Source organism: Lipotes vexillifer, unplaced genomic scaffold (assembly GCF_000442215.2).
Source record: "Lipotes vexillifer unplaced genomic scaffold, Lipotes_vexillifer_v1.1 scaffold518, whole genome shotgun sequence".
In the NCBI taxonomy this organism is placed as follows: Eukaryota; Metazoa; Chordata; class Mammalia; order Artiodactyla; family Lipotidae; genus Lipotes; species Lipotes vexillifer.
Genome location: NW_006780945.1, coordinates 5,483,753 through 5,494,177, shown reverse-complemented (window position 1 = coordinate 5,494,177; position 10,425 = coordinate 5,483,753). Strand labels below are relative to the sequence as shown.

Sequence of the window (10,425 nt, the reverse complement as noted above, 5' to 3'; positions counted from 1 at the left end):
GAAAGAGTGCAGAAATAAGTCAGAAGAAATTTGAGACTGTCTACTCATGGGCCCTAATGGTAACTCAGATGGAAGGATTGTTTTGAATCATGAAAAGGGAATTTCTTGGTGTCAGCTTATAAGATTCTGAAGTCACACAGAGCTCAGGGATACAAGCACTATTTAAATGAGGCCTCCCTCGCCCCCCCTTTTTTGGAAAATGCACCTGCATTCGGTGTCGTGTTGTGATCTCTGTTTTTGTGTAGAAATGCTTGGCAATTTCATACGAGCCGAGTGAGCTGAAATCACTGTTTAAAAAAATTCTCTCCGTGTCCAGGATCTAGAACCCCGAGGAATAGGAGTCTTGTTTCTTTTGTCCAAGTACAAACTTCATGGGGAAGCAGACAAAACATTGAAGCAGGTGGATGGCTGGGAAGGCACAGCAACTTCTTTTTATAAAGTAATTCAAAGGCACTTTCAAATCAGGCATCACTTAGGTGTCAAAAGCTGCCAAAATGTAACACACATTGCAATTTTCACAGATGACTAATCTCAGGAAAAATGTGTTGGGGCACATTCTTGCATAATAACTTGGATAAAAAGGGAGAAGTGAAAAGACTGTAACAAGACATTTTCAAAGACAATGCACCTTGCCTCTCTTTAAGGGGGTGCCCGAAACAGATCAATGATTTGCTTTCTTTGTTTGCAGCTGGCTTGGCTGAACGTGGTTCTGTTAAGTGCTTAATCTGAATGTGGCTTGGGGGGAGAAAGAAAAAGTGGAGTCTTCGTCATCAGGGCTTCGACAAATTTCTGATCCTGTCCATCTGTTGTTCATTGACCCCTTTAATACATGAGAGAGATTTGGTGGTTTGAGAAGTCGAGCATCACTTTTATTTCTCAGATCTGTGCTATATTCATTTTTTAAATTTGTATTTGGTTAACAAAACACCCTAGACTTTCTCCTAGGCTTTTGTGAGTCCAGGAAAAACGAGTTTCTTTGGAGCAAAATTTGAAAGTCAAAGTCAACGGGTGGTTTTTACCTGGGCCGGGGTGGGGAGAGATGGAGCAAGAGGAGAAAACTGAAAACTACTGTTCGTTCTCATTAAGTAAAGGTGAGTGCGTTCTCCATAGGAACAGAGAGCAAGCAGCGGCACTGGAAGTGAAAAATCAGCTGAGGGACCCTTATGATTTACTACTGCAAAGTCGTCTCTGTTTGGGAAAACATAGACTTGGATTTCCACGAAATGAGTTCCAGCCTTATGTCAATCCGCTAAAGACCTGGTCCTTGGGCACAAAGGTGCTTACTTCCTAGCCTGTCATCACACGTGACAGTCCCATCTCCAGAGACTTTCAGGACTCTCATTGCTAGGCAACAGGATCTCTCTGTATCCCCCAGAGTAAACTTGTGTCTTCAAGTCAGAATCACTTGCGCTAACAGAGATGTTATCAGGCGTTTCTGCCTAGTGGCTGCTTTCAGTGTGTGAAGTGACGGAATAAGCCCAAACGGTCTCCAGAAACTGGGATCCCTTTCAGATGATTAGAAGGGCTGTCTGCTCAGTTTTATCTTTTAAACAAAATAGTCGGTGCTTTTGGATTTCACCTTGTCATCAAGGGCTCTCATATTCTCTCAACATGCACCTGCTGTTCAATTAATATTAACATTCTGCGTTCATGCGAAATGCTCTCCCGACATGTCCGCGTTCTTAAAGCTCCCTGGCAAACCTTGGAGTTAGAAAGTCTTTCTTCTGCCTAATCACCTGGGACCCCGGCAAGTAGCGAAGGCAAAGGAAGAGAATAAGAGGAGAGAGGTAGCTCTGTAAAGTAGAATATTCCAGATCGCTGGCAAAAAATAGGGGAAGGGAGACCTGAGATTTCAGCTGAAAGACTGTCACAAACGACTAACTCTTCTGTGTTTAATGACTTCATGCTTCTAAAAAATATAAGAAAATATTTTCTTTTCTGTCTATTTCTTTGGGGCTACAAGGAAACGAAAAACCCAGTAATTCAACGTAGAGGACACTTATCTCTATCTGACCCTGTGTCTGGCTAGGAAATGTTGTCTTAGGGAATAGACTTCATTTTTCCATGACTTCTTTTGTAACGAACGATCTCTCTCTCTCTCTCTCTCTCTCTCTCTCTCTCTCTCTCTTTTTTTTTGGTAGGACCTGTTCTCTGGATGTCAGCTGAGTTACTAAGGTGACTCTGCACGCCAGGAGAGAGACCTTGGTAGAAAGAACCTCAAGGCTCTTGGAGACCCCCATCTCTCCTTCTTTTCTGTGTGTGTGGGTCTTCACTGAACATTCAAACCTGTTTCTCCAAAGGGTTTTGCAAAAACTCAGACTGTTTTCCAAAGCAGAAGCGCTGGCGTCCACAGCAGAAGTGATGGGCAGCGTACGCACCAACCGCTACAGCATCGTCTCTTCGGAGGAGGACGGCATGAAGCTGGCCACCCTGGCGGTGGCCAATGGCTTTGGGAACGGGAAGAGTAAAGTCCACACTCGACAGCAGTGCCGGAGCCGCTTTGTAAAGAAGGACGGCCACTGCAACGTGCAGTTCATCAACGTGGGCGAGAAGGGCCAGCGGTACCTCGCGGACATCTTCACCACGTGTGTGGACATCCGCTGGCGGTGGATGCTGGTTATCTTCTGCCTGGCTTTCGTTCTCTCCTGGCTGTTTTTCGGCTGCGTGTTTTGGTTGATAGCGCTGCTCCACGGGGACCTGGACGCATCCAAGGAGAGCAAAGCGTGCGTGTCCGAGGTCAACAGCTTCACGGCCGCTTTCCTCTTCTCCATCGAGACGCAGACCACCATAGGCTACGGCTTCCGCTGCGTCACAGACGAGTGCCCCGTGGCTGTTTTCATGGTGGTCTTCCAGTCCATCGTGGGCTGCATCATCGACGCCTTTATCATTGGCGCGGTCATGGCCAAGATGGCCAAGCCCAAGAAGAGAAACGAGACCCTGGTCTTCAGCCACAACGCCGTGATCGCCATGAGGGATGGCAAGCTCTGTCTGATGTGGCGGGTGGGCAACCTTCGGAAAAGCCACCTGGTGGAAGCGCACGTGCGAGCACAGCTCCTCAAATCCAGGATTACTTCCGAAGGGGAGTACATCCCCCTGGATCAAATAGACATCAACGTCGGCTTTGACAGCGGCATTGACCGCATATTTCTGGTGTCCCCCATCACCATCGTCCACGAGATAGACGAGGACAGCCCTTTATACGATTTGAGCAAACAGGACATCGACAACGCGGACTTTGAGATCGTGGTGATACTCGAAGGCATGGTGGAAGCCACGGCCATGACCACGCAGTGCCGGAGCTCGTACCTGGCCAACGAAATCCTCTGGGGCCACCGCTACGAGCCCGTCCTCTTCGAGGAGAAGCATTACTACAAAGTGGACTATTCGAGGTTCCACAAGACTTACGAAGTACCCAACACTCCCCTTTGTAGCGCCAGGGACTTAGCGGAGAAGAAATACATCCTCTCCAGCGCCAATTCCTTTTGCTATGAAAATGAGGTTGCCCTCACAAGCAAAGAGGAAGAAGACAGTGAAAACGGGGTCCCAGAGAGCACGAGTACGGACACGCCCCCTGACATAGACCTTCACAACCAGGCAAGTGTCCCCCTAGAGCCCAGGCCCTTACGGCGAGAATCGGAGATATGACTGATTCCTCCTCGGGAATAGTTACTTTGAAACGCAGTCTGTTGGTCAAAGGCCCAAAGCAGTTACGCAGACGACGGTACCGGTGAAGAGGTGGTTTGAGACAAGTGACCACGAGGGACTGAGGCTATTAGCACGATGCTTTCAAAGAAAGACTGTAGGCTCAGAGATGAACCTAAAGCACTAAACATGCCTGCCCCCCCCCCCCGTGACCCGATGGCACATAACACGTTGTAGAGTAAGTTATGGGACGTTTATGTCTTGTCTTGTGTTTTTCATACCAAACTTGAACTTGCAGGCAAGCCTTGGTTGGTTGGGTATTTGACGTCTCCAGAATGCTTCTCTTTAGGGAACAAGAATGTTTTTAAATGGCATCACATTTTTAAATGTTTTCAAGGCAAGAACTCTGCCTTAACTTTTGAAAAGCTGCTAACTACACGAACACACGTTGTACTGGTGCAGTGTAGTTTTTCTTGTGTGTAATTTAAAAAGTCAGTGTTGAACTTTCTTGAGAGCTCATGATATGCGCTTCAAAGTGGCAAGTATTTGGCTATTAGTTGCCAAAACGAGAGCCTGATTTTTTTGAGGCCAGTAATTTGTTTGCTAGAATTGATTTCTCTCTCTCTCTCTCTGTGTCTCTCTGTGTCTCTCTGTGTCTCTCTGTCTCTCTCTGTCAATCTCTTTCCAGTTACATAAGGGCATTATGTAACACTAGCCAAATGGTAGCCTCTGGGTTGTTGTTATTGTTTTTTTTTTTTTTTTCTCCATGATGTTAATGGGTGATCTCAAATTTTAAGTTAGACTACCTAAAATAAATACCAAAGATAATGCACATTTTTGCACAGTGGAGCTTATACTAAAAAGGAAAGAAAGCCCCATGGCTGCCTTGAAATCAAGAGACAATAACTTTGAACCTCAGCAAGACCATGAACTGCCCTCTCCTTTTGCACCTTATTCAGAAAACAGAACGTCACACACACAGTCGAGTAAGTGCCGTGCTTTACATTTCTGTTCCTTCATGTAACTTTCACGTTATAGGAGGAAGAAGACAGGGGAAGAAAAATTCACACGCACACGATATAAATATCTTTTCTTTCCTTCGAGGCGGTGCTAGCCAGGTGAACGCATACGACGTTGAGAGACGGTGATGTGCCCTTAGATTTTTTTCTGGGTTTTTCCATTTTTTGCACATTCCAAAATTTGTTCCAGAAGACAAGACCTAGGTTGAAATGAGTTGGCATCCTTGACGCTGAGCCATCCAACTTGAAAGATCAATAGGTTTATACCCCTGTGGCTGAATTTCTTGCCCTGACAGCTGGTACATCTTCAGCTTGACTGCATCTTCCAAAAGATGCCACGCCTGGCCTCTAGGCTGGCTCTTACGATCAGGCTGTCTGGACTGAGTCCTACAGCATCCGAGGGGGCTGTGAATGCCGAAGTGGGAAGGTGGGAAGATGCAGAAGAGACATTTTGACACAGCTCATCAGCTCAAGTATACAGGAGGTCATCAGCTCAAGTATTCAGGAGCGAGGGGAGCATTGCTTTTTTTTTTTTTTTTCCCTAATGGTACAGAGTAGGAATGAAAATGTCTCAGTAACTTAGGGTCAACAAAAGCCATGAAAATTCTAACAGACTCACAAGTAAAGGAGATAATGATCTAAAAGGGTCCTTTCCCCTTGATGGATGCACACTCATGATTGAATCCGAGCTGATCCCTTTTGCCCGTGGAGCCCTAGAGCAGGCTACTTAGGGCACATTGTTTTCCAGAAGCCTCTCCTGCCTGGCTGCCTGACTTGCTAGAAACATTTTGTTTTGTCTTGTTTTCTGCTCTAGCTCAACATAATGGAACTCTCTTTTGGTTTAAAGTTCCTTATTTGTGAATACTGGGGTTGCTGACTTTTCATTTTAATTGGGGTCTCAAAATCAACTCTCTTACGGTATTATATCCCTGTATGCCATTAAAAAACAGCTTGTTCTAGAATCCTGTATTTTGTAAACTGTTGTCTGTGATGGTCTCTGGTTCTTGAACAGCCATATCTGAATGCGGTGCCTGCAATAATCGGACAGTCTCTGCTGTTCTCAGCCTTCAGAGTCGATGGGTTTGAACACTGTGGAGTTATTTTCACTGAAACCAAGTTAGAGATATCAAGCAAGTGGATGTTATTTTAAGTCCAAACTTAAAGGCAGATTAGGCAAGTTGTTGAGAGAGTTGGAGGGATTGCGTGGATACAGAATTTACATTCTTCTGTAAATGGCAAATGTTCGGCCATTGACAGAGGATGTTGACGGTTTCAGCTGCTGCTATTTCGATATTTTTGCAAAGGAAAATAATCAAACCAAAGAGTATTCAGTGGTCTGTAAATTAAATGATGATTCAGTGGAGAATGGGGGTGACCACAGAAAAGGCACCTTCCCATCACACAGCTCTGCCACTTAAAAAGACTTGAGATATTTGAAAGGGGGTGGGGAGGGGGCAAGAATGAGGGAGGGAACTCTTGCAACTTCTTTCTGAAAAAGAGAAAAAAAAAATCTAAAATTTCTGGTGCACAGGTTTGTTTTTTTTTCAAGAAAATTTTGCAGAAGCTATGTTTTTAAAGTGTACATTTTATAAAGTTTATCAGATATTTTCATATTTAAAGCCAAATGTAAATAGAAGTCTGTAAAGGGAAAAAAATTGCCATAGAAAGTATAATTTCAGTGCAGCAATTTCTGAGAGCTAGTACCTATATGCTACCGGTTAGCATGGTTTTAGCAAATATTTACCAGCCTTATAAGGTTCGTATTGCTATGTTCTTCTGTTATTTATTTCAGCATGGACTGTTGATTTGAAAGCTTTTTCTAGTTATTAGTATTTTCACAGTTACAAGCTTTAAATGGCAATTTTTTTTTTTTTTTTTTTTTTTTTTTGTCAAGAGCCAAGATACAGGTAATGCACAGTGGTTTTTGTTTTGGGTTTTTGTTGTTGTTGTTGTTGTTGTTTTGCTGCATTTTACCTTCAAAACATTTGTCATTGACTGGGTTTCCTTAATTAGTGCACACATGTCATTAGAATGCAGGTTGAAGAGACTCACTGTGAATATCTGGGGTCTGTTCCGGGATCTGTGTTGGCTTCTCCGTGACAAGCAAACCCCCATTGAATTTACTTAGGAATTATTCCCTTTTAAAGAATTTTTGCCCATATCTGGATGGGCATTATATTTTTGGGAGGGGGACTAGATTCCTGCTTATCCTATTTTTAAAGAAAAGGTAGACAAAGTGAATTCTATTTTGATTATTGAGAAAGGAATAGTTTTCTATCCCCCTAAGAGTATACTTGAATCAGACATTTTAAGGATGTCACCCATAACTCTGAAACCATTTCCAAATTCCTGGTGAAAGTTTATCTTTTTTTTTTCAATTCTATGAATGCATTATTTCTTCCCTTCACTTCCTTTCTTCCCTGTCAACTCCCACCTCAAGCCTTGATGTTTATTCAGTGAGTTCTGTCCCCTAAATCATGTCACTCTTACAAAAAACAAATGTTGGTTCATATTTGATGATAAGCCACTCAGTAAAGGTAAAGAGCTTGTTCTGAGAAACAGAGTGAGTGTTTTTTCACTCTGTGTCCAATAATGTTAAGGTAAAAAAAAAGAAAAACAAAAAAGTGTTGCATAGTCACTCACTCCCAACTAGAATCCCTTTTCTAGTTATGTTGGGTTTCAGCTCTGGGCTGCGGTGAATTGAACAATCCTGGCCTTTGACAATCGTGAGAGTTATTATTTTCCCCTTTGCTGTCTTTTTGTATCTAAAGTCTTCCTAATGTACTGCACAAACCATGGATTGTACATATTTTTATATATTATGTCTTATTTTATTATTTCTAAATAAAAAATTAAAAATTGAAAACAAATCAGTGCAAGAATCTTTGGGCTCCCTGTATGGTTACTGTAGCATCCCTGAGATAGAAAGCAAAGGTTCCCAAACAAGAGGGCATAAACCCTAATAGTTTGGATAAATAGAGCCATAGAAATCACCAAAACAGGTGTGGGGTGGCAGATTACTTTAATCCAAGTAAGAGGAAGTCAAGCTCATATTTTGTTTTTGGACAGAATGGCCTAGATAGAAAAGACTGAGAAACAAGCAAACCAAACTAACAAAATGTGTAAGGTTTAGATTTTGAGTCTCTATGTTAACAACAGAAGTTACTCTTTATTGAGCCTAACTGGGTAGGGTTCTGGCTTTCTATTATTTCATTCCCCCGAAACCAAATCAGGTTATTATATTCTCGTGTAATAGATCAGAGTTGGCAAATATGTTCCCTAAAAGGCCAGATAGTAAATATTTCTGGCTTTGTGGAACAGTCTTTGTCAGAACTATACAGCTCTGCCCTGGTACTACAAAATCAGCCACAGAGAATACAAAAACAAATGGTGCGGCTGTCTGTCAATAAAACTTTACTTATACAAACAGCTGGCGGGCCAGATTTGGAACGTGGTCTGTAATTTATTGACCTCTGTTACACAGGAAGAAACTGAGGCTGGATTTTAAAGCTAATAAATCATCGAGCGGGTATTCAAATTCAGGTTTTATGTGCTTCTAAATTTTGTTTAATCCACTAAGCTATAGAGCGTTTCAGGGTACCAAGGTACCAAGGATCTGTGGTCTCAGAGAAAATGTCAATTCCTCTGGCAGATTTCAAATAGCTTAACTGTTTTCCACCATTGGAAACACTGAGGAAAATCCCCATCCTGAAATATGGGTTGCTCCTTAATATTTTTCCTTTAACAAATATTTTTCTTTTAACAAAGCCCTTACTATGTTTCGAAGATGGTTCTACATTCTTTATGAGTATTGAATAATTTAATCTTAAGAGCAACCCTATGGAGTGTGCATGATTATTATCTCTATTTAAGAAATGAGGGGACTTCCCTGGCAGTCCAGGGGTTAGGACTCTGTGCTACCACTGCAGAGGGCCTGGGTTTGATCCCTGGTTGGGAAACTAAGATCCCACAAGCCATGCGGTGCGGCCAAAAAAAAAAAAAAAAAAAGGAAATGAGGTCACTGAGGTCCAGAGAGGTTGAGTATCTTGGGTAAGCACACGCAGCTAGTAAGTATTAGAGCTGAGCTTTAAACTGAGGCCATTTAATTTGCAGCAACATGGATGGATCTAGAGATTATCACACTGAGTGAAGTAAGTCAGACAGAGAAAGACAAATACCATATGATATCGTTTATATGTGGAATCTAAAATATGACACAAATGAAAACTATGAAACACAAACAGACTCGCAGACATAGAGAAAAGACTTGTGGTTGCCAAGTGGGGAGGTGGGTGAGGGATGGATTGGGAGTTTGGGGTGAGCAGATGCAAACTATTACTGTATATAGAAGGGATAAACAACACGGTCCTACTGTATAAGCACAGGGAACTGTATTCAAGCTCCTGAGATAAACCATAATGGAAAAGAATATGAGAAAGAATGTATATATGTGTATAACTGAATCACCTTGCTGTACAGCAGAAATTAACACAACATTGTAAATCACCTATATTTCAATTAAAAAAATAAATGGAGGCCATTTAGCCCTGGGCTGAGCTTTTTATCATTATTCTACACTTTCCATTTGGAGGCATTCTTGGGAAAAGTTTCATCATTTCGTTTCAGGCCTGTCTGCCTCTCAGTTTTTATTCTCCTTGGTGATGAAAATGCATTCTTTTTCTCTGCATAGGAGACTATACATGAGCACCCACCTCTTTCATAACCTGCTCTGCAATTGCTCCCTTGGTTCCTGAGGAGAGAGGACAACTCACAAAGGTAGATTAATTACAAATAAGCATCAGTTGTGGGATTTAGGTAAATTTCAGACTTCAGATTAATTTCGGTTAACTAGGAATTGCTGAGGTCTGTCCCGAGGTGAAACCACAAAGCTCTGTTACTAACCAAACAGGCAGGCACCTCACCACATCACACACTTCTGCTTTCCTCCAGCGGTGGGCCGCCAAAGGTGTAACATGATCCGCTTGGTGATTGGTCCCATTAAACAAGATACAGGATGGTAACTCCAGGCAACAGGTTGAGTGCTATATGAGTCCCACCTCTACTTTTAAAAAAAGAAAATTAAATATGTGTACAAAAAGAAAAGGCGAGGGTAGAATCTCAGAGTTTTTCTGCTTAGGCCTTCTTTTCAGTGAAAGCCAAGCAAGGCCTCCCAACTCCAGCCTCTTTAAGCAACAGCCTCTAGATAATACTCACAAAGAAGGAAACATGTTTCTCTCTAGAAATTTCCATATTAAAGCTCGAAACACTGACCACATCAATCAGATTTGCTTTCCCAAATTAAAAGAAACAAAAGAAAGGAAATAAAAAGAGAAACCTAGCTTTATGCATTTTGAGTGAGCAAAGGAGCCTAGTGACATGATTTGAGCCACTGTATGTGGTTTGTTATAATGACTTAAACATTTTTATATAATTGTAAGGTGATACCTACAAGGCATGGGTGAATGAAACTATCATAGTACCTGGCTCTGGAATAGGTTGACCAGCTGTCCTGGTCTGTTTGGGACGCAGGGTTTCCCCAGGATGCAAGACGGGCAGTCCTAGAACTGGAAAAGTCAGTCATCTGCTTTGGAGGCTAGAGGAGTAGAAGTGTTGGGAAAGTGAAGAGAGAAAAGGTGAGCCAGACTCAGCACAAATGTTACTAAATAGTAAGAAAAATAATGATGGATAATTACACATAAGTGGTTCTCTTCGAATAACTGAAATTTGTTGCCTCGAGGGCATTCATTGTTTTGGAGGAATGGTT

General features: G+C 42.3%; 1 protein-coding gene across 1 annotated transcript in view; it reads left to right on the top strand.

Moving 5' to 3' along the window:
• Nucleotides 1–3,764, top strand: part of KCNJ2 (potassium inwardly rectifying channel subfamily J member 2) — a 6,826-nt gene extending 3,062 nt beyond the window's left edge. Inside the window, exon 2 of the mRNA XM_007454398.1 lies at nt 2,142–3,764. Within this exon, the coding sequence (XP_007454460.1) occupies nt 2,362–3,645 (1,284 nt within the window). The 5' untranslated portion in view covers nt 2,142–2,361 and the 3' untranslated portion in view covers nt 3,646–3,764. The remainder of the gene's footprint in view (nt 1–2,141) is intronic.
• The last annotated feature ends 6,661 nt before the right edge of the window (nt 3,765–10,425 follow it).